This window comes from Poecilia latipinna, unplaced genomic scaffold, assembly GCF_001443285.1.
Source record: "Poecilia latipinna isolate Pla-1442-1.1 unplaced genomic scaffold, P_latipinna-1.0 Scaffold243, whole genome shotgun sequence".
Taxonomy (NCBI): domain Eukaryota; kingdom Metazoa; phylum Chordata; class Actinopteri; order Cyprinodontiformes; family Poeciliidae; genus Poecilia; species Poecilia latipinna.
The window spans coordinates 121912-146791 of record NW_015112859.1 but is presented as its reverse complement, the minus strand read 5'-3'; the positions used below and the strand labels follow the sequence as shown (position 1 = coordinate 146791).

Below are 24880 nucleotides of genomic sequence, written 5' to 3'. Positions count from 1 at the left end.
GCTGTGCGGATTTGGAGCATATTAACACAAACTTGATGTTCAAACTAGCAGAATAGGAAGTTATGTGTGTGTTTAGTGGGGTATCAGATATTTGTGGATTTTAGCTATTTTAGTTGTGGACACCAATTCTTGGAAATATCGTCAGTCTGGCTTCTTCTGCACTGCAAAAAACAAAATCTTACCAAGTATTTTTAGTCTAGTTTCTAGTGCAAATATCTTAATATACTTGAAATAAGACCAAACTAATGTAGAGTAACTTTTCAACAAGATACAGGAGCTTGATTTAAGTCAATAATTCCTTGATATTGATAAAGAGAAAAGTATTTATTCCACTTGCAGATGGTTTCATTTAAAACAAGACATTTTTCCCTGAAGTGAAATAATCTGGCAATGGAATAAATACTTTCTAAGTCAATATCAATAAATTATTGAAACTTATATACCTGCTGAAAAGTTACTTGTAAGTTAGTTTGGTCTTATTTCAAGTGCACGAGGATATTTTGTGTTTTTGCAGTGTGGTGCAGAATTGTCTCAGCTAAAAGTCGGATAAAATTTCACATGATTGTTCAGACAGCAGACGCTCTGAAAACAGTCTGATACATATCCAAATCACTTCCATATACATAAGTGACTAAAACTGGATTATTGTGGGGAACAAACTCAGAAGGAAAAAGTTGAATATGGTTCGTATTTAGGCAAAACAGAGAATAAATCAGAGCTTCAGTATGAAGACAGTGACGGAGCCTGAGGCGCTGTGAAGCTACGGCCCTCAGCAGTTTGTCGACTCCCAGCTGGACTCGACTCGCTCAGGTTCATTCATCGCTCCTCACATCACCACGCTTTAAATTTCAGCGCAGATAAAAACAGCTTAGTTGTGTCACAGTAACCTACATCTCCTAAATCTGCTACATCACACTTTCTGCTGTTATTTTTAGCCCGAAGTGAAGTGCCACCACAAACAGTTGACGAGTATTTGAAGAGTGTCACATGGATGTATTGTTGTTATTCTCCAGCTGAGCGACCCGGTGGCACCAAATGCGTCTGTGGTGAGAAGCGGCAGACAGCTGCAAATCCCCTCAAGCTATTTTCCGTCAGTGTAAACGTTGACAGAGCAGTGGAAGACCTGCTGTTTCAGGATGCATTCACACCAGCTCTGTTTAGTCCACTTTAGTCAAACTGGTTTGTTGTCTAGAATTCATTCGGAGAGGTTTGGATTCACAATCACCTACAAACTTAGTGAACACTGGTGCGATTTGAATCCATATGTGAACGCCAGGCGGACCAGAGACCGCTCCAAAAGCAGGAGACGCACTGCAGCGCAATGCATTCTGGGTAAATGCAACCAAACAAATGTGGTTGCATTTACCACATTTCCCCCCTAGTCTAATTCTAGGGGGGGGAAATTGAAATTTTATCAAAGAAAAAAGAGAAATCCTACAACAGCTTAATCAATTTTTGTTTACATTTCATGAAGAAGGAAGTTGGGCTCAGTTCCTTAATCAGCTGAAAATGTAACAAATGTTGCAACTTTGATCTCCAATCAAACAGAGTGTCAGATGTGAAAAATTTACCTTTTTGCACATGTTTTACCTCTAAAAATAACAAAAGCACTTAAAAAACCCACCCAGTCATTTTTGGGCAAAAGGTTGTTGTTTTTTGTTGTCTGTAAATTGAACCGTTAAGTGACAGGAGGCCCTAAAGCAGCTCAGAACAGGCAGATCTCACTATGTAGGAATGATTTTATGCAACAAAATGATAAACGTTGTATCTGATCTGATCTCTCCCTGTTAGTAGTCAAACCTCAAAGATGGTTTCATAGACTGCATTTGGGTGCTTCGTATCTGTAAAATTAATTCACTAGTGGGACAGCTCTTTTACGCAAACTATCCCACAACATTGTAGTTCTGAGGTCGTTTTAAATCAGGGAGAGATCAGATCGCGCAGCAGGTCACCTCTAAGTGGGCTGCAAATGAAGAGAGCAGGGTTACCTTTGAGATGAGCTCGTCGTGGTTGGCCAGGTGCGCTCGGCAGTGGATGCAGCTGTATGTGCGGTGGCAGGATGGCAGGTAGGCCTGGAAGGTCTTCGACTTGGTCATCTTCACCATGTCAGTGGGGCAGGGCTCCTCGCTGGTGTCAGGGCTGGCACTGGAAGAGTTGCAGCTCTGCTGGACTTGCTGACAGAAGAAACACTGGAAGATGCAAGCAAAAGCCGTCGTTGTTGTGGAGTGGGTGTGTGGGACGCTCCACACAGACACCACAGGAGAAAATCGAGCCTGCGGAGGAGAAACCACAGAGGTGAAGCGGTTAGCGGCACGGTCTGCATCGGCTATTTTTAGCAAACATGATCCTGATTATATTTCCAGTACGAACTCGGCTCATTAGCTGGAGCAATCATTTGATTACAATCGTCTATTACATGATTACAATCGTGGGTTGTGCACAACGAATGTGTGGCGAAGTAACGAAATATTCCAACAATCAGAACGTCTCGTAATGTGATTCACTTGGTTGCAAACTCACTTATTTGCAATTTGTGAGTGTTTTGTCCCAATGGACGGATGAATAGCTGCAGGACAAAAGTTTTGAGATGGTTGCTTCAGAGGATAAGAATAAAAGTGATGATGCATCAAATGTTGACATTAATCCATCAGAGGTTAAACAGTCGACTGGGAATCATTTGAAATGTAACAGTAATAGACTTTAACAACAACAAATGTTACTGGAGGATAAACTGTCGCAGAGGTTATTGCGATAAACGATAATATTGTTATTTTGAGACAATTTTCTAGTAATACAATGGCAATAATACGAGAAGACATTCTTAAAGATCAATAAACTTTAAATACTAATGAATATTTAACACTGGAGCTGGAAGACATTTTAAATATCCAAAATAAACAAAACAATAGAAACAACAAATAAAATGAATTATGAAATCTCTGTAAACAAAATTGTCCTTCAAAAAAAGGAGGTAGTTGAGTCAAAGTGTATGAATTTGTGGTGGGGTCAATAATTTTTTTAAATTTTAGGATCTGCATTTAATTAGTCAATCACAATTTAACCGAAAAATGTATATGGATAAAACACGCAACATTTTCAATTCAAAAACTGTTTTTGTTGCTAAATTATTAAATAAACAAACACATGAGGTTGTTTTAAATCTGTTATTTAGATTATCTAATTGGTGCACAGTTCAGTTTTCCAGTGTTTCAGGAACTTCTGATCAGTCATGGAGGTTCTTTAGAAAAGTGGATGCTAACAGTAGCATTAGCGCCTGTGCTGCTGCTACATGTTTCGCGTTGAGATGCTAATTTAGGCTTGAATAGCTTCGCTGATAAGCCAACTTCTTTCAGCACAACTTGAACACAACAATAGTCTTTTCCAGCGTCCATCAGATCGTTTTAGAAGCAGAAATTAACCTCAAATGGGTGAAAAGAAGCAGTTTTGTTGTTTTGGGCATGTAGCTTGTGCGTCAGATTTACTGAGGTACCAGAAACGTGTGAATACAAAAGGTTCCGGCTGACAGAATACTTTTGGAGGAATTTAGGAGAAATGCGCCGTTGATTTGCTGAGTCATGCCATCTGCTGGTGTTAGCTTCCCGCTTCTCTATGATGACAAGATGTACGGAGATGCTGATTTCATTTTCCAGCAGAACTTGGCAACTGTTGACTAAAAAGTACAAACAGCTGCTTTAATGACCATAAAAATCACTGTGGCAGACTCAAATATATGATGGCTATAAATGAGTTTTACTTTTTGAACTAAAGTCTTTTAATACTGCAAAATTGCACACATGTGCAGCTCTACTTTAAAAGGAACATATAAAAAAACTTCTTTAACAAGGAACTTTTGTTCTATTTTTAGATCTGCAGAAACAATTGCACAGCAGATGATGCTTTAAACAGGACAGACCAGAATAGTCGACGCATGCAGTTGTTGACAGAAAAGTCTCTGCAGCAAATATTCACACAAAATGAAAATCTGCTGCTACTGTGCTGCGGCACAAATCACAGATGACATTAATGCCTTGTAAAGAAAAGCATCAGTCCTCACTAACTGATACCGAAAAGGTTTGTTCCTTTTTACACTCTGGCCTGCTGCCTTTTATGAGCCTCTCATTCGTCTTGTCAATGCAATTCTCTTTATTAATCGCTCTGAATGTGTCAGTGGTTTACAGCCAGCATCTGCTAAAAGGCTCATCTGTCAAAGAAAATACTTTTCTGTGAGCATTGCCGTCTGTGTGGAGGGAAACCGCAGCTGGTCCGGATCTGTTACAGGAGCTGAGCTTCCAAAGAAAAGACATTTGAAAATATTTTTTCAACGTTAAATAATTTGCATCGCAAACAGAGCAGGAAGTTCAATCATCCAATGGTTTATTACGGCCACTGGATAAACAGAGAGAACTTTTCAGCCAAAAATAAACTTTGAGATCTTAGAAATTTTCTAGGAGAAAAAAAATAGAAATTGTTCAGTTTGAAAAGTTTTTTAAAAATTACTAAGGAAAAAAATTCTGAATATCAAATGACAAAAATTCTCAATGTTTGAAACTCGGAAATTTTAAAAATGTTTTAAAATCACGACATTTCTTGTATGATGAGATCTTGTTGCACTCCAGCTGCAATGCGATACTTTCATTGCCACTTTAGCGAAATATGAAAACAATGAATTCTGTGCAACCGGGAAGTTGTTTTTTCACCATTAGCACATTTAGCAGCAAGTACAAGAGGTTGATTGACAGCAGTAAGACCCGCCTCCTGTCTATTGGTTGTTTTTGTGCATTTATTCAGGAGCCAATAGTAGCTTTTGAGATCTCAGAAATTTTCTAGAAAGGAAAAAAAAAAAGAGAAATTTCTGAGTTTCAAATGTGAAAAAATTGACGATTGAAACTCAAATATTTTCTGGAGGAGATGGATCTTTTCACAGATTATCTGTCTCGTTACAAACTGTCATGACATGGCGACAGTTTTAAGAAAAATTAGTAAAAATTATCTTTTATAAAAGTTACATACTGCACTTTTAAACATACATATCTCCAGTTCCTCTTTTGCAAAGTAAAAGGTTGTTAAGAGTTCACTTTCACACATATTGTGTGTAAATGTAAATAGCGATGCATTTAAAAGGCACTTCAGTGACTCTGGAAGTTTCTAAATGAGCTGCGACAGGAAGAGCAGCGTCGAGACAGAAACCAGCAGCCAGACGACAAAAACAAAAAAAAACAAGAAGAAGGTCTCTTCCGCAGCTCAACAGGAAGCAGGTTGTGACGTGAAGCATGGCGGCTCTGCAAACACGCGTTTAGATGACAACATAAACACAGCGCAGGCCTCCCAGACGAGCCGTATTTACATACACCGTGCATAATCTGCACAGGTGCTGAAGGCATAATCCCTGCATGAAAAGGGCCAAATCCCCTCTGTGAATTAGCCCAGTTTAAACCCACTGCCACGTGCACGTGTGCACGGCGAGAGGCAGCCACACACACACACTCACAGAGAGCTTTATAAATGTCACACCTCAGCATCATCAACATCACTAAAGGAGCTTTGTGCAGAAAGGAAGGGTTGTCCACCGCACACGCGAACAATAGCAGGTTGTTTTCCCCTCAACATGACGCAAACTCGCAAATATTTATTCAATTATACCAGCAGAGACAGTTAAATACCAGCCGCAGAGCGTGTTCCTGCCTTTGTTTTGGCTTCTTCCCCAACAAACACTTCCAACATCCAACGAGGCGTCCACAGGCCTGGCACGATGCATTTTACTGGACAATAAATTGTCCCAGAAGTTATTACGATAAACTTTAATATTGTTGTTTTGAAGTAATAGAACAGTAATTACAGCATAGTAACACATAACCAAAGGTGGATAAACTTTAAGGTTTAATGGACATTTAATGCTGGAACTGGAAGCCATTTTAAATATCCAAACTAAGTAAACAAACAACAGAAACAACAAATAAAGTGAATCATGAAATTTCTATAAATAAAATGATCCCTGAATAAAAGTGAGACCAAGACACCAAACTGAAGACAACAGGCCACGCTTTTAAAAAGTTGTGCTTTTAATTACTTCATGCTGTTAAAAGTCCTTTTAATGAGGCACTAGAGAAAGTACAAGAATATTTTCTCCAGTTCTGCCCCTCCCCCACCTGTTGCTGCGTTTACAGGTTGGAGAACTCGGAGACTTTTCCCTCGTTTACAACAAAAACATCAAAGGTCACATATAAGGGTGAACCGATTGCACTTTTCTGAGCGATCTTTAAAAAGCCCGAGTGCCGATTGTGATTTCTATGTCTGAAAAGTCTATGCCTGGTGAGTATTACGAAATGCAGATGTGACCTGGTGGGGAGTAAAATGGAAGATTTTCAGACCTTTGCGTAGAAAGGAAAGATCGATCTCCAAAATGAAGGACGTCGGTCCGATTGTTGATGCACCCCAGGTCTGTGTTGTATCAAAATCTAAATAATAATAATGAACCGACTGCCATTTGCCGATTTCATGGTTTTGATTCCAAGTTAGAGTTTCCTCCTTAAAGCTGCAGCATTTAACTTTTATAAAAACATTTCATATATTTGTTTAACTGTCACCATGTAACGACAGTTTAATGAGACAAATAACCTGTGAAAAGATCGATTTCCTCCCTGAGCTGAAGAAATGCATCCTGACCAAAACCAACCAATCAGAGCCAGGAGGCGGGTCTTAGCGCTGTCAATCAACCTGATGTATTTGCTGCTAAATGTGCAAAAGTTGAAGAAACAACTTACAGTTACAGGAGAACCATTTGTCGTCATCGGTTGCTATGCTAACTACCCTTAGCATTCACGACACGCTAATGATGCTCTGATCTGACACAGATTTCAGGATTTAGATGATAAAACAGGTTTTTAAGGACTCTTCCATATAGGGAATAATTTTCAATCCAACAGAAATAAACAAATAGCTCTGTCCCTCTTTGTGCATCAAAGTGAATGCAAACTTGTTTTTGTTTGGATTTGTTTTAGCTGCAATAAAAAAAATGGTTTATGCACTTATAGACTAAAACTTATGAAAGTTCTTTGTTTTGATGCATTTAACGAACAAGAGGGGAAAAAAATCTGATTTTTATTCATTTGATTGCTGGTGAAAAAAAAACTCGTCCGATTCCAATGTGTGGCTGATTGATCGGTGCGTCGCCAAACACAAACAACGGCAGCCTGTTTTAATTTCCTCCCTGACTTCACCGCAGCCTGACTGGCTGATCTTTGTTCTCTCTCCTATTGGGTTACTTTAGTTTCTAACTGGACTCGGGTCCGTTTTCAGTTTCAAGGTTTTGAAAAGTTTACCGTCTGATCAAAGCAAACCACAAACGTCTTGAGCAGAGATGCACCGATCAGACGTTTTCTGGCCTTTTCCCGACTTTCGCCAACATGGATTCAGTTTTTCACAGATTTCTTTTGTCCTAATGACAATAAATAATTTAAATATCTTTAACAGGAGTTCATAGAACATTAAAAAAATTAGAACATTTCTGTTTTCACACAACGTTGCATCACAAGCATTTAATTCATTTTTATCTAGAAAAAAAAGCTCATAAAATCAGTTCATCATCCTACTTTCTGATGCATTTACAGGCCAAACGTTATATGACTTCTTAGCCAATCAGAAAGACGGAACAAATATCAGCCAATTCCAGTGTCTGGATGATCGATCAGTGCAAACAACAGGTCGTTTGTTTTCCCGATGACAGCTTGATATGACGCACACTTTATTCAATAATACCCAATATGGACAAGTCAACAGGGTTTTGCGCATGAAATGAGTATCTCCTTTTTATTTTTAGCTTATTTTAATTATAACCTATGTTTTCCTACAACAAACAGATTAAATAAAAGACCGAATAAGCTTTCTGAAAGGTGATAAACTAGTCATTTGCTGCTCATCTTTTGTTTGATTCCACTTCCTCACCGTCTTATCAGGTCCGTTTTGTCTTTATATGGCGTTTTCTTTTGCAGAATGACTAAAAACTAAAGCTTACCAACAGATAAGCGCTGAGAGGACTGAGGGATCCCAGCAGGATCAGCTGATTATTCTAAATGAAAACAAAGAAGCGGCGCACTGTGCGTCTCCGCGAACAGGAAGAGGTGTCCAGACAAAAGACTCGCTGTCCTCTTCTGTTAAACATGAAAAATAAATAAAAACACAGCATGCGCCTTTCCACCACATCTACGTGGTTTAATCTCAACATTCCGGTCGTTTCCAATCTGCTTAATTCCCTGTTTTTTCCGCCTCCAAACGTGTTTATCACCACAAAAGAGCTCGACGAAGCGCAACAGTGTGGCTCAGCTGCTTTCGTTGTTTTGCCTCTTCTTCTTCTTCTTTTTTTTTTTTGTTCTGACAGTGAACCCAACGCGGCACCAGAACCGAACCTTTCCTCACAGATTCATAATGAAAACATTGTTGGATCTACTCACCACCTGAGTCAAGATCTCGGTGGGGGAAACTGCAGCCAGATGGATGTTGTTGTTGTTATTTTATGCTAATGTTGATGTTTTTTCTTTTTTCTTTTTGGGGGTAAACCGGTGATTGTCTCCGTCCCAGATTCCGGTCCACGTGTGCTGCTGCCAGGTGGGAACTTATTGTTGCGTCCACAAGGTGCTGACGGATCTCATTTTCCCAACACGGGCTTTTGTTGTGCCTTTTGTGTGCGTAATGGACTGGCCTGGTTACTTTGGAGAGGGGGACGTCACCACGTGGGAGGAGAAGCGCGTTCGAATTGACGGCCGAATCGACCAATGGGCGGCCGCGTTGCCTTCACGGACCCGTAGGATAGAAGATAACCGATTTGAAACTTAAAAAAACAAAACAAAAAAAAACGGTTCTTAAAGTTAGTTTTTAAAGAATCAATACTGATTTCTTGATAAGCGCGGAGGTTTGATGCAACTGTGATGATCAAATGTATTGTAAAAATATTTTCGACCAAAATTATTTGTTAATAAACCGCCAGTATTTACAGTATAAACAACAGTAAACTAGATAGAACTAAGCTAGGTTATGGAAACACGGAGAGTTATACACAGCAAACTAGAATGAACAGAAAACAACACAATTTTCCTTCAGGGAGCTGCTTAACAAAATAACTATTTAACCTAAAAGCAGTCTAGTCTAGCTGATTTAATGAATGTATAAAATAAATTTAAAAAATAGCTAGCTAGAGTCCTCAAGGTAGGGAAGTTTGGTTCAACAACTAAATAAATATCGTTTAACCTAAAGCAGTATCTAATATAACAGTATAACTGTAATTAGTGTGTTAACATCTCAACAGTTGAGCAACAAAAATAACCCGATCTATAGAATAATGTAATGTTTTTTTCCACTCTTAGCGAACTAGCTAACTTAGCTGGCTAGTAAGCTAACTAGCTGGAAAGTTGTAGGAAATGGTCTTTTTAGTAATTTTTTTTAAAATAAATAATAATAAAAATTCAGTAATTAACATTGTTTTGTTTGTGCTCAAATTCAGCAGTTTGTGACTTGAATTATCAAATTTCTCCAAAATTCCATGTATATTAGCTCTTCAATTCTAGTTTTAATAACTTTAAAACTTATTTTTTGAGTTGTGAAGTGGAACCATTTGCTCTGGGACATTTAGTGCTGATCACAATTCGGTTCATTCCTGAAGTTTTGTGCTTCCTCTGATGGCCAATGATGTACTCAAGCTCTTCTGTAAGAAAAGTTTTAGATGGCTGCTTGTTCTTGCTTTGTGAGACCGGCTTGAATTGTCTTGGGGTGAAAATTTGTCAATTTATCAGACTGACAGGCTCCAACTGCGATCAGAAGCAAAATAAAAGGAAGTGCTATGCAAAACCAATTATTAAAATAAGGGTGCACTGATTGCAGATTTCTGGCCGATCACTGATGTTTAAACAGCTTGACCAACCAATTTTAATTTTGGCCAATGCCAATTTTTTTTCTTCTTCAAAGTTGCTTAAGGTTGCAACAAAGTGAACTTTAAAACTTAAACTTTTTTTTTAACTTAAACAACAAACCTCAATGAGTTTTTTTTAGAAAGATAAAACAGTACTGAATAATTGTGCAGTGGAATGACATCTATAAATGGTTTTCACTATTTTTAAAGAGATAAAAACCTGAAAAGTATGACCTTTGTATTCTATGGAAGCCCATTTCTGCTATTAAAGAAAAAATAAAAGCCAAACAGGAAGTCATAATGATAAGTTTTAAAGTAATTGAGATCAAAAGACAAAATTTCAAGAATAAAAGTCCTAATTGTGAGTTTTTGTCATAAATGAGAATAAAAGTAATAATTGTGAGTTATTATTACTAATGTCACTCATTATAGCAACAATAAAAGTCACTTGTGAGTTTAGTCAAAATTTGAGTTTTAGTCCTAATTATGAGTTAAAGAGACAATGTTAGTTAAAAATCATCCTGTAGCATGATGCTGCCACTACCATCTTTCCTCACATCCTCAAATCTGTAAAATATGGTCTTTGCAGAACAGCTGCGTTTATGTTGGACTTAAATTACAAATTAATTAAACAATTAACAGGACAGGACTTTGCTTCAAGAGTACAGGAATACAAAACCTTTTAAAAATGGCAATATACCAACAAGTTGAAGTAAAATTTAATTAATTACATTAGATTATGATGTAGGAGGACAAAATGTGAAACAGTTTAACTTTTGGCAGACGCAGTAAATATAAACAGACATATCTAACACATCCACAAAAACAGATTTTAAAAACCTCACTGGCAAATCTCCACATCCTTCCACTGACTCTGAGCACAAAGGGAAAAATATAAATATATAAATAACTGAAATGGTGTCGTTATTGCAGTGGAAATTATTTCCCATGCGGCGTGAACGCGCCACCAGCAGTAGGCGGCAGCGTGCAGATACCAGGATGTGTAAATAAATACAAGAAGTTCCCCATCATTTTACAGCACGGTGAAAACATGAATATGGGTTTGATTCCTGATTCTTTTGGTTAAAAAACATCTGGAAATACAATTACTCTGGTTAATTTTTACTTAATTTGTTTTGTTTTTTTTGTTTTTTAAAAAATCAGATATTGTTCATTCTTGTTAAATCTGATGATGTTACGAGTTAATCAGGAGACAGATTCAAGAATAAATTAAAACAAAAATGAAAAATTATCAAAAAGCAACATATCGTTTTTTTTATTGCAACCTCTTGGTTGTTTACAGCTGATCGGCGTCATTCTGCCGTGCCAGTTTGAAAATACGTAAAATATTCAGAAATCAACATAAATAGATAAATCCTTAAATGAAGCATAATGTGACAGCAGACCTACCTCGTCCTGCGGATGACGTCGAGGACGCGCGTCAGCCAAAACAACAATTCAACTGCTGCTATTCATTTATTTATTTATCGATTAATTCCCATATTTCTTTATTTTTACTTGTACTATCTTGTATCTCAATAGGTAAACGTTGTATTATCGGAGGATGGATGCACGTAAACGCAACATTTGCTGCAGCTGCACGCCGCTGTGCGCGCGTGCGTTATGAAATCTGTGTTTTTGTCGCCGTGTGCACGTGACTTTATAATCCCCCCACGTACCCCACCCCCCATGAAAACACACAAAAAACACACACCAAAAACCCGAGATCCGCGTCTGCAGGACGCAATCTCCTGAAATGAGCCGCGCACTTGAACGCAACTCCAATCTCAAATTACAAAACGTGGCTCTTGGAAAGAAAGCGATGCTGTAACATCATCATACATGCTGGTCAAGGTTCAAAACGACATACAACAAAGGATTGAAACTGTTCTTTCACACTTTTTGGTTGTAAATTAGCAAAAAAATATGAGGAGTTTCACGCATTTAATCGTGCCGTATGCAGGAAGTAGCGCACAAATGTAGCAACCTTGTGAATATTTCAGCGCATTCCTACGTTAATGCTACGCTAAAGCTGTAAAAGTCACATTTAAAAGCGAATTTGTTGCAAATAACGCCGCGTCCTCCAGTAGGTCACCCTGCGTTTTGCACTTACCCCAAAAGCCGCTTCGCCTTTCCTCCCTCTCCTCTCCTCAGACCAAAACAACCCGGCGGAGGACGAGCGTTTCTCGGCTCTTCACGGTTCCATAAATCCAGATCGGATCAGTTCAAAAACAAAAACAAAAAATAAAAGTCTCCTCAAACATCCGCGCGTCCCGTCCTGAAGGGCGATCCGTGGAAATCTGCGGGAATCTTCTGTCCCGGCTGAAGAGTGGAGACCCATCCGTCAGAGCGGGATCATGTTGTTTTTGTTTTTAAAATCTCCTCTGGATACTTCAGCTGCAGAAATAAATGACGGCAGGCCGAGCGGTTCCGTCTGAGGCCTTATTTATAGCGAAAATCCCGATAATCTGTGCAGAGCGGCGCGTTTTGGTCAAAACGTGAACAGATGCGCAGCCATGAATCCAACTATCCGGTCAGAGTCTCTGGTCTGGGTGGGGAGGCAGAGAGCGAGAGGACTGCGGAGTGAAACTTGTCTGAAAAGTGCAGAAAAAGCTGCGTTTTATTTCATCAACTGATGCTGCGTTCAAGAGCTGCGGGAGATGTGGGTGACAAGAATCGCAAATAAGCTAAAAATACAACAAAAAAAGTACAGAACTACGGAAGCACTGAACTGGAAAACAAAAAGCTAAAGAGAAAACTTTGTTAAAACAAGATTTATATCTTATTAAAACTGAAATATGTTCTTTTAAATGAGAAAGATTGTAGCAATAAAACAAAAACCGCAGGTTTAGATGTCGTCTAGAAGAAACAGATGACATGATATGTCACAATCAGACAGAGCAGCACATTTTATATTTTGCTAAAACAAGAAATTTTGTTGTCATAATGAAACAAGATTTTCATCTTATAACAAGAAATCTTTTTATAAATGAGAAACTGTTATAACAATGTTCATAACAAAAATCTCGTTTTCTTGACAAAACTCATCTTCTTAGATGAGAAACTCAGTCACCGTAGCAAGTTTTGCATCTCCTTTTTAAAACAAGAAAGTTTCCCATTACAACAAGATCCTGAATGTATCTCCAAGTTCTGACAGTTTAGTGCTCCTGTACGGAATCCCATAAGTGCTAACAGATTTTGTGCGTCTTACGTTTCAGTGGCATACTGTAGACTAAAACATTCGTATTCAAAAAAATTATAATATTGCCATACTAAAGTGATAGCCTGAGTAATTTTTTGACAAGTGACTTTTTTGTTTTTACCTAATTATTTTCTTGCATATGTACAAACATGTCTACCAATCACTTAGACAAAACTAGTCCAGGTGGTTAGTAGACATGTCCAGAAGTCTTTGCCACTGCAACTAAATTTAGTTTCCCTTTGGGATCAATAAAGTATATTTTTTAATTGAATTAAATTAAACACCTCACCTTTAAGTTCTCAAAGATACTGGAAAACTTTCATTTTTATGGCTTTTCTCTGGAGGTAATTATTGCTAAAAGAAGAAAACAAATTGAAGCACATTTGCTGCTTTTTTATAGCAGTTGGTTAATTAGATCAAGAGGGATTTCAGTTAGACAGAAATAAAGTTAGCTGATTAATCTGTCACCAGCAATATGGTGAAAACGGGTTTTGTTGGAGTTTTTATGGTGATTATTAGAATGACATCCTTACTAAGAAGGTCTTCTGGTAATGATTTGGTTTTACACAGTCATGCAAATGCAGTCAATAATTTGTGGTGAGAAGTAAATTGAGATATCTCACATTAAAACCCTCTTGAAATGGTAAAGATCACACTAGATCTAAAATTAATGTGGAATTCACCATCTATGAAGTATTTCTACAGAAAATGGTTAATAAGTGTTGGAAAATCAAAACAACTGCCAACATTTCAAACTGTAAGATGATAAATAAAGATTAATTAAGCTAATTCCTTGCTCCATATATCCAAATCTAAACATGTATTTTGAAATAACTGAATATTTAAGTAAGTGCCATACTTCTGTCTAAACTAGGTGTCTTTTAAAGACATAAGCACAGCAAAAATACATGAATAAAGTATTAATAATTCAATCAGTCTTTGTTAAATTCAAAACGTTTACAAACAACCCCCGGGACGGCGATTAGCTGCTTCTTTTCCAACCAAAACAACGTCTTTCGCTTAAAAACACTGTTAGTTCCGACGCAGCGCGCGTTCCGAGAAGGCGGCAGCAGCAGCACAGTAGCCTAGTTACACAGCCGAAACCACAAATAGCGTCCAATGAGAACGAGGCAGACCGTCCGCTCGACCAATCAGCTGCCAAAGGGGGCGAGGAAAGCTAAATACAGCCAATCAGCGCGAGGGAAGGCTGTAATTTGCGCGCGTCCGCTTGTTGTTTTTGGCAGTGCGCGCCGCCACCTGTGACGCATGCCAAATGTAAATATAGCTGTTTATGGCGCATGCGTGGCCGCATTGCAGGCACGTGGTGGAACCAGAGCAAGTAAACAAACTCGTGGCTAATCAATATATTTGACTGGTTTGTTTTCTCTTACGATTTAGCTTAATTGTTCTCGTATTCTTTATTTTTAAAGCTAATTACAGCTTATTAATAACACTTAAATTTTCGGGTTTTATCGTTAGTTGTTGAGTATAAACATTTTCACTCGTTATAAATCAGAGTAATTGTCATAAATGTCAAATTTCTATAAGATTGTGAACTTATTTTGCAAATTTGAGAAATGGAAAAAAAAAAAAAAACATGTCTTCCCGCCGTGACCCACAAACATAAATGTTGAATTTATGAATCAAATCTTATGTAATAGCTCTGGCGTTGCAGAATAAGACTGCAGAGAGATTTTAACTTGTACTACAGCGACCCCCAGAGTTTGTCAGGTTAATATCACTCTGCAGATTACATAATCCGGTGCATTCAAAGCAAACGCAGGCTCCTCTACGAGGTTATTATGGTTCATTTTCCGAAACCGATTTATGTACGTAAAAAAGTCCGTTTAAAATGGTAATAAATAAGTTAAGTCTGAACGTATTTTAAACGCACAGAACCATGATTTTTAAGGGGATATAGCAATTTAAATATGACCAAATGTAAAATAGACAAAAATAAAATAGAAATAACTGCATATGGAAGTAAGTTAAAACTATAAATTGAATCAAATTAAACCAGCAGTGTCAACTTTTTGGCTTGGGGATTAAAATGTCCAAAATTTTTGTATTTTTCTTTCAAATTATAATTGTAGAAATTCTTTATTTTTACCTACTAAATAAACATGAATTCTTATGAAATAAGCAAAGCGGTCATATTTAAATAATTTAAGATTAAAAACCAGAGAAAAGGTCTGGTTTGCCAGATTGTTTTTTAATAAAGGCAAACCATATCCTAAATTTTTCATCTTTTCCTGAATTTTTTATTTCAATCTTTGTCTTTTTGAACAACATAATAGCCGTGGCCAACCTTTAATTTTAGTAAAAGGCTTTGGATTTTTTGTTGTTCCTTTTACAAATAAAGTAAAAAAAACCTGGATGAATTCGTGTTGAACCTAACATTTTCATACTTCAATTGTGTAAGTTTTGAACATCAGTTAAAATTTTACCTTCATTTTTTTTCTTGGCAGTAGGTCTCGAAGGTTAGCAGCGTCTTCCTTGATGGTTCCAGCACCAGTCTTCTAAATTCTTGAATTTTTCCACACTTTCACGCCATTTGCATTGCCAGACCAGATGGGACTTCTGACTTCCTGCCACGTCCGCTTAAAAGTGAAACATCTCGTATTTTATTTCTTAAAAAATGTCGTTTTAGTCCTTTCTCGGCGCTGTGAGTAGCTGAAGGTAATTTTTTTCAGTCAAAATGTCCTACAAACCCGTTTAGTCAAAGTATACAGCTGTTCCCAATTAATCAGTGCTAACTGGGAGTAACACCGAACGTTTGGACTGATGCAGAGCTGTGAATTTGCAATAGAAATGCTTAAGTCACATTATAGCATCGTGTTTTGATTAATTCCAAAACACGAAACATGTTGATAAAGTTCAAGCAATTATGCTAATTAAATGCGACCGCAATAAAACTTCTGTGTGAACCGTTTACGTCCCCAAAGTGAGCCGCATGCGCAGAAGAATGTTGACGTCACAAAGTAGCGCATTGTTTACGGAAGTAAGGGCCGCAGTCTATGGATCGATTTCAAAGTTGTTGAGCAATGGGTGCCAACAGTGTCATCATAAAATCATAACAAGGTGAAGCTAATAAAAATAAAGCAAATAAATGCCATGATCATGCCATGAATGGTCATGGCATTCCTACTTTTATGTAACTGACGTCATAATTATGCATCATAATTCTGCACCTGAAGAAGTCAGAAGCGGTAAAAACGGACGTAAACAGTGACTAAAAATATTAATGAACTCATGAAGTAAAGCGCATTACATCACAATCCCTCCACAGACACTTATTTACAGTCAGTGTTCCCCAAACACCGTTGCTAATAGTTGTGCTTTTTGTTAGCTTCCATCGTCTTGCTATGACGTCAACGTTTTTAATTTGTGAATGACGGTCGCTTTGGGGTCGCAAACCAGTCACACATTTCCTTCGTTGTCTTATAGCAAAATCGATCCCTAGACGGCGGCAACCATTATTACTTCCGTAAACAGCGCGCTGGTGTGACGTCAACGTTCTTCTGCGCATGCGGGTCACTCCTTCACACAGCAAAAATATTTCCAAGCCAACTTACAATGAATGAAGACTTGGACACACTACTGAAGGTATATTATTTTTAATGAACGTCTATTGAAATGTCATGGCAGAGTTGCAAAAGACATCCCCATCCCCCCAAAAAATTTTTTTCCCCCAAAGTAGCAGTCAGTCTGTAATAATAGCAAATGCTTCGTTCAAGTCAAATCCTTCACATGACAGTGAAATAAAACCCACCAATCAACTCCAAACGATTTAATGGCAGCTCAAACAAACCTTTAAAATACAACCAATGGTTCTCTTTTTTTTCTTTATTTAGTTTTCCTTTTTTAAAACTACACAATTAAAGATTTATACTGATCAAAACATACAGAGTGAAGAAGTTCCACTGGAGACAACTCAAACAAGATTAGTGTCTGATAGAAACATTAATTTTACAATAAAAATATCTGCACAAAAACATCAAAAAAAAAAATTAAAAGGAAAATAAAGGGTAACGCAAAAAATATATTGAAATGTTTGCTTTTCGTCTTTTATTACAGTCACAGATCACACAGCTGTTGCAACAAATCTCTTAAAATTTACAGAAATGAAGGATAAGGTCGCCCCCATCCCGTTCTCACCCCCACCCACAGAGCTGATTGTGTTCATCTTTAAGAGCGTATACTGCGATTACAACGGATTCCCGACTGAACAAAAGCTGCACATCAAAATCTTGGATATCGAGACTATCAAAAAAGGCACAAACAGACAAGGTTGCACAAAGAACTCAGCTGAAGCTTTTTTTTTTTAATTATTTTTTATTTATCATTTTTAATTTGTCCTCTTTTTATACAACTAATCCCACTAAAAGGTTTCCAGTGCCCTTTAAAAGTTCCCATCCCCACTCCCCGCCCGCTTCTCAAAGAAAGAAAGAAAACTATCTACAGGCATGTCAAGTCCTGGCAGGCACCTCGGATTACAAGTCCCATCCCAACCACCGGAGAAGCAAGTGCATTTCATCGTAACGGAGACGGACGTGTGTGTGCAGCGAGTGAGACGAGCGCTGGGATTAAATCTGCAAAGTGCAAAAAACAAAAAGCAAAGCAACGTTTTGGTCATCGTTTCGTGTCGACAGATGGGTTAAATCTCTGCTGGAGTTGAAATGTAGATATGTATTTAAAATGGGAGTGAAGAGGTGATTCATAGCATCAACTTTAAGCTTAAATTTGAGATAAAATTATTTTAAAGATAAATTTGTCAGTTAGGTTTTTGATCTGAGCTGCATTTTTTGTTTTATTAAATCCAATCAGGGATTTTTTCAACCATCTCAGACCATAACTATAAGTTTTAAACTGATAATGATGTGGAGTTTTTCTTAATATGGTATTACGGAAGCCCATTTGTGCCACTGTAATAATTGAATTCAAAGTTTTGACTAATTTATGACATAGCTAGTTAGATTTTTAATAGGTATTTGTATTAATATGTACTTTAATATTTTTTTTATTGAAACAGGAATTTTTTACATAAGCTTTAAGCTAAATGAATTTAAAAAAAATCAAGCTCTAATATGGCATATTATGGAAATCCATTTGTGCCACTATTAAATCCAAATTGTGGCCAATTATAATGCATATGTTTAGATTTTTTATCTGTGGTGCATTTTCTTTTCTTTTTTTAAACTCAATCAGGCATTTGTACATCAGTTTTAAACTGATGATGTAAAGAAATTATGTTTTTCATAATATGCTATTACGGAAGCCCATCTGTGCCACTGTAATAGCAATTAAATCCAAATTTATGATTCAGCTGGTGAAGTTTTTGATCCGTAATGCATTGTTTTTTTTGTTTTTTTTATTTAACCCATCAGTCACTTTTATCCAAGTTTTAAACAGATAATGAAGTAAAAAAGTGGAGATTTTACTAATATAGCATTACGGAAGCCCATTTGTGCCACTGTAATAACAATCATATCCAAATTTTGACTAATTATGCTGTTATGGTGGCATAAACAGGTTTCCATAATTTCCTTTAGTCCAGCCCCGCTTTGCGGTCGATCTGCAGCGGTTTAATTTAAAACATGGCTGCTGTGATGTTGGCACGTCCGGACGCGATGACATCACAACCGGGTGTGGTCAGAGGTGCGGCTGACCAGCTATGGCTTGAGTGCGTCTGAGCGGCGCGTTAACATACTCTTGTAAAGATAAGTCATCCACAAAAATAAAGATATACTTGACTAAGCTGTGTGAAGAATCCCGCGTTTATTTACGCTGGAAACGCAAATCCTCCCAACTTTAAACAAAAATACAGCAGCTTGGCTTTTCTTGTTTTCTCTACCAAAGTCAAATACAATTTGTGTTCATAATGAAGAGAAAAATCCTCCAAAAAGCTGCTGACTTTAAGCTGGGAAGCAGCAAATTATCCATATTTTTTCTTCCTCTACTAGGATTTTATCCAAATATCTAACATTTTGCTGCATTATCCAAGTTTTAAATCCATCTGTGCGATTTGGAGGTACTTTAATGACTAAAATCTCAGCTGTTTTGTTAAGTATTTCCATAGACGCCCTGAAGATTCTAGATAAACTGAAGAGGCGCAATAGTAACCCTTTTTTCCCCCTCATCAAAATATAATATGTGAAATAAAAGTATTTAATTTAACAGTCTTCAATCTGATCAAACACAAACGGTAAAGATATTCTTGACTTCTGCTGCAGTGATGCATGTTTTTTTTCCTCAGTTAATGCAGTTGTGTGCTGGTCCAACTGTTTCTAGAACTAAAATGTGCGATTTAGACGTGACGCAGAAGTAATATGTCGTCATGCTGTGCTTTAAATATTTGTCTAACATTTTAAACACAGATTTGTCATTACTGAGCATGCAGAGATTAAAATCTGCTCGTCGGACAGAGGGCGGGTAAGCGGAAATAAAAACAGGGGGCGGAAAGCACCGAGTGTTTGGAAACGATTTTAACCACGAAATGAGGAGGCGGCGGCGAACCGGGCCGGCTTGTGTGGCACTTTTAACGTCGCTGTCTTTGTATACGGAGCTTTTTATAACAGTCATGCAAAAGGGCACAGTTTTCTTCTAACGAGGCGAGAGAGATCCACAAACACCGCAGAGGACAACAAAAGAATAATAATAATCATAATAGGAAAACAGAAGAGGGGAAAGGTGGAGGACTCTACGTGTCCCACCTCCTGGAAAATATGAAAATATCATACAAACTTGTGTGAAATCAACTTTTCCTTTATTTCCTCGTGGCTAAGGCAGAAACTTCCAATAAACCGTACATATCTACACGTTTTAATGCCAATAAGAAATAAAAAAAGGGACTTTTTTCCTTTAGAAACTCATTAATTCACTTCACCCTAAACAATAAAACATCTTAAGACTCTTCAGGCTTCATATATATATTTATATTTAGTTATATGCGGTCCTCATATCCGGGGCCTTCTGTGTGAGTATGTTTGAGATTAAAATACAAGGTTTGATAAAATATACATCCTCGTCAACACCAAGTGATGGCTTGTGGCCAGTTAAAGTCTGGCTCATTCTGTCATAATTGCATAAATCAGGCGAGTTAAGTCGAATTTTTCTAAATGAGAGAGAAAGAAAAGACAAAAATCACTGCATCCTGTTGCAACAGTGTGATAAAAGGTATGAAAACTCGTTTTGTTTTAATGATAGATGATTTTTTTTTTGTGCAAAGCAGCTGCACCAAAACAAAAAGTATCATTAGAAAAAAGGTTTCAACTCAAATGCCTTTTGAGACACACATATAAACACAAAAAAGTTGTTTATCTTGGCTTCAAAAAACAAAATTCACCCCCCAAACTATGAGCTGTGATGTGACTCCCACCCCTCCGGTCCCCTTACCTCGCCTCTCCGCCGAGAGAGAGAGGAAGAAAGGAGAGACGGAGAATGACTGATTGATTCCTGACGCCGTTCCTGAGCAAAGTGGACTTGACAAAAGAAAAAGGAAACTGAAAAGAGAAACCGGAGGAATCCAGGTGGTGTGAACAGGAGAGAGTTAAAAAAAAAACAAAGCAAACCAAAACCCCAAAACAAAAAAATCACAGCAACAGAGTGGAGGCGGGGAGGAGCAGTGGCGACGCAGAAGCCTGTCCGCAGAATCTCCTGCAGGACGAAACGAAAACATTTCGTTTTTCGATGCTTCGCTGTGAAACGAGGCTGAAAAAACAAAAATATCACAACAAGCAGCAGAGAGACGGAGATCTGGAGGGAAGTTCTGACTAGAGCTGAAACGATTAATCAAATTAATCATGATTAATCGATTATTGAAATAATCAATTAACTTAGTAATCGATTAACTGGAGTGTGCAGACTTGAAAAGTAGATTTACTGAAAGAACAAGAAACTCTGAGCCAAATTTGTACAAAAACGTACATGTTCATTTTGATTTAGATAAAAAAAAACTTCTTTGTAAACATGTTTTATAAAAAACGTCAAGAAGTTTCAGCTTCACCTATTAATCACCTGTTGCTGTCCAATTATTGATTAGTTAACTGAAAAATACTCAGCAGATCAGACCTACACTGCACTGATGTTAAGTGAAGCAGAAATATATAAAGTATTTATTTTGTATTGTTTTTGCTGCAGATGCATCAAATGTTCTCTAAAGGAATGGTGTTTAAGAACAATAATTACTTAATGGCAGTATTCTAATGCATTTTTAATTTTATAAAACATGTAACTAGAATTATGTTGTGTTTTTTAACCCTCACATTGTTCTCAGACACTTTACAAATAAAATAAATGAGCTTAAATGGTTACATAAAAATATGTAGAATTTTTATTTGAACCGATTAATAAAAAGTTGCTTTATAAGAGTTTTTTAGAGACAGAATGTGAATCAGGTGACTCTAAAAATGATGCATGATGTTTATGGTTCCTGCACAGTTTTGGCTTGATTTCAGCTCCGAGTGTGCTGCTGTTTTAGAGAATTTATTCAGAGCCCGTTTACTCCGGTTAATGATTAATCAATTACTAAATTATTTGATGATTATTTCAATAACCGAGTAATCGTTTCAGTCCTATTTTCAAATTGAACAGAATCCTACTTCAGAAAGTTTCCATGCTCCACAAATCTGAAACAAACTTCCAGAAAACTGAGGAACTGCTGAAACACCGAGTTCCTTTGAATCAAGACTTAAAAACCAAATTCTCAATCAATACATTTGATTAGTAATAAATGATCAGCATATCTGATGTGCGAGCATCTGCCAGTATATCAATTGTTTTAACATAATTTGAACCAGGTGAAGCTCAACTAAACCACATTTACAGACAGAAGGGTTTTGTTTTGTTTTATTTTGTCGTAAATCCATAATGTACACAGAGTGTGTTGCTATTTTAGCCAGTTGTCCTTTATTTTGAGCCTCAAACTGAACAGAACTTCCTCCAGAGCTCCTTTTGGAGGGAACAAACCGGGTCTGCGGTACCTGAGAGCCGTTAGGACCTGAAGCCGGGCTGGAACTGAGCCGTTTCTTCGAAGATGAGCTCCTTCAGCGTCTCTTTGGGCAGGTCGTCCAGCTCCATGTCGAACTTGAACGGAGCCTCGGCGATGGGCTGTGCGGGACAACAGAGGGGGCAGCGTCAAAACCCACAGCCGGTAACCATAGAAACGAAAGCGGCAGGGCGAGGGCGCCTCACCTCGTCCGACGGGTCGTAATATTGCTCCAGGTAAGGGTGGGCCAGGGCCTCCTCCACCTCGATCCTCTTGTGAGGGTTAAACGTCAGCATTTTGTCCAGGAGGTCCAGAGCTGCAGCACAAAATCAGCATTTAACACAACCAGTTGGTGCAGGCGAACACTAGAGGGCGCCATCACATCCTCAAAGTAATCGTTTATGTCCCTCAGCAGATAAACACAGATTTTGTTTGCAGGAAGCTGATAAGAAAACTGGATTTTCCTGCTGACGAGTTACTTTCTACATCTGGCAGGAAGAGCTTCAGAGAAAAAAATAATCTGAAGCACTGAACTGGTGAGGATGCAATTTTTATAGAGTTTTTGTTAAAAAAAAAGATGTTTCAATTTGTTATTTTAACATCAAAACCAGAGGTTTCCTTTCAGCTGATACAGAAAAAAACTGAATCAACTTAAAACATTTCTTCTTTGAAACAGACATAAATGTAGTGAATTACAAATCTATTTAATAACGCTGCATCAGTGCACAAAACAGCTTCACAAGTTTGGTCAGACATGTAAAAGAACCTTAATTTGTTCAGTCGGTGCATTATAATAAATATATATATATAAATAAATAATATATAAAAAAAATATAATTCAAAATAATGAAACTGACAAAAACAATAGGATGACTATCAAACTGCACCAAACAGGCCTGTTGATATAAGCAATAAATCAATTAATGCAATTGATTTATTAAATCGCATTTAATAAATAATGCGATTTAATAAAATTGCATTTTAATAAAATAATGTGATTTTATAAAATCTCATTTTAATGCGATTTTATTACAATAATAAAATTGCATAGTAAATTTAAAAAGAGTTAAATTTACTATATTTTTAATATAATAAAATGATAGTACATTTAACTAATTTTTTAGTCAAATTAATTTAACTTAAAAAATTTTTTTTAATTTTTTTTAACTAAGAAAATTAACTAAATTTTTTAGTTAAAAATTTAGTTAAATTAAATTCAAAATTTAAAAATTTAGTTTTTAACTAAATTTTAGTTTTTAACTAAACTAAATTTTAGTTTAACTAAACTAAAATTTAGTTTAGTTAAAAGCTAAACTAAATTTAGTTTTTTAACTAAATTTAGTTTTTAACTAAACTAAAATTTAGCTTAGTTAAAAGCTAAACTAAATTTAGTTTAACTAAATTTAAACTAAATTTAGTTAAAAAACTGAAGCTCCTTCAGCGTCTCTTTCTCTACGTTTAGTTAAAAAACTAAACTAAATTTTTATTGCCAAGATTTATTTATTTTTTTTCTCTGTGGGTGATAAAAGTCTTCAGTCTGTTGTTTTGGTCTCAACTAAACCTTATTTTGAAGGACAGTTTTGTTGACAGAAACTTCATAATTCATTTTATTTGTTGTTTTGTTTATATTTAAAATGTCTTCCAGTGCTAAATGTTCATTATAATTTAAACTTTACTAATCTTTGAGAAAGTGTTCTTGCATTATTATGTCAATACCATCATATTACTGGAAAATGGTCTCAAAAGAGCCGTTTTCAGAACGTTTATCGTGGTAACTTCTGAGACAATTTACTGTGACCAGATGAGCAACAAATCTTCTTTCAAATGAATAAATAATAAAGCATAGAATTAGACTGAATAGATCTGCCCTTTTGTCAGTTTTTTTTCTCAATATCTGGACGGATAAAGATATAAACGTCGGTTCGGTGCAGCTCTAGTTTTCCAGTGCCTGGTTTTTCTGTTAAAAACTTGTGGATAAAGCGGCGTGCCCTCTGACCTTTATTGTCGGCGTTGGGGAACAGGCGGTTCCACGGCACTTTGCAGCGCACCGGCAGCGACAGCAGGTAGTTCCTGGCCTTGAGGTTGATGATGCAGTTGAGGTCTTCCTGGCTGGGGGAGCCCAGGATCCCTGAAAGCAAATGTTCGTTTTAAAGATGTCCGACTCAAACTCTTCAGCTTTCTAAGAGGAGAAAAGGCAGATGGCTGAGGCAGTATTTGGTCTAACACAGAGAGACTCAGAGTCTGACTGGATAAGGGCAGCATTGTCCGACCAGCTGCTCCTGGTGACAGAGTGTGAAACCCTGAACGTTGGAGCTTTCCAGAAATATTCAACTATTGGATTAATTCAGCTGAAACATTCTTCATTTGCAACAGAACGAGAACACCATCACTTCCTTTTCCAGCTAGAAATTAGTGATCAGGTCTGAAATCTGGGTGTTGCGATGGACCTGAACCTTCAGAGCAACATAAAGGCAGTTACAAAATCAGCCTTCTGTCGCCTGAGGAACATTTCCTGGATTAAAGATCTAGAGAAACTCATGTGTTAATCTTTAAAATACTTAATAGTTTATAACTCACGGAACAGCTTAGCATCAAAATACAGTAAATAAATTACAAATAACTTTTCAGCAAAATATAGGAGCTTGTTTTAAGTCAATAATTATTTAATATCAATACAAAAAGTCCTTGTTCCACTGGCAGATTATTTCACCTGTAAAAACATTTTCAAAGTACTTTTTTATGAATACTAAGGAATTATTGACTTAAGCTCACATTTCTTGCTGAAAAGTTGCTT

General features: G+C 37.0%; 2 protein-coding genes across 6 annotated transcripts in view; both read right to left on the bottom strand.

Moving 5' to 3' along the window:
• ypel1 (yippee-like 1) overlaps positions 1 to 12553 on the bottom strand; it is a 43844-nt gene extending 31291 nt beyond the window's left edge. Inside the window, exons 1-2 of one of the 5 annotated variants that reach the window (XM_015032501.1) lie at positions 12012 to 12553; positions 1989 to 2273 (exon numbers count right to left, since the gene is read on the bottom strand). In XM_015032501.1, coding sequence (XP_014887987.1) covers positions 1989 to 2105 — 117 coding nt within the window. In that variant the 5' untranslated portion in view covers positions 2106 to 2273; positions 12012 to 12553. Of the gene's footprint in view, positions 1 to 1988; positions 2274 to 8447; positions 8825 to 11308; positions 11484 to 12011 lie in introns of those variants that run through there. The other 4 variants (XM_015032504.1, XM_015032503.1, XM_015032502.1 and 1 more) reach the window with 4 other exon arrangements.
• Positions 12554 to 20632: 8079 nt separating this feature from the next.
• The window catches only part of mapk1 (mitogen-activated protein kinase 1), a 34206-nt gene continuing 29958 nt past the window's right edge, over positions 20633 to 24880 (bottom strand). Inside the window, exons 6-9 of the mRNA XM_015032500.1 lie at positions 24083 to 24214; positions 22293 to 22402; positions 22082 to 22208; positions 20633 to 20756 (exon numbers count right to left, since the gene is read on the bottom strand). Coding sequence (XP_014887986.1) covers positions 22092 to 22208; positions 22293 to 22402; positions 24083 to 24214 — 359 coding nt within the window. The 3' untranslated portion in view covers positions 20633 to 20756; positions 22082 to 22091. The remainder of the gene's footprint in view (positions 20757 to 22081; positions 22209 to 22292; positions 22403 to 24082; positions 24215 to 24880) is intronic.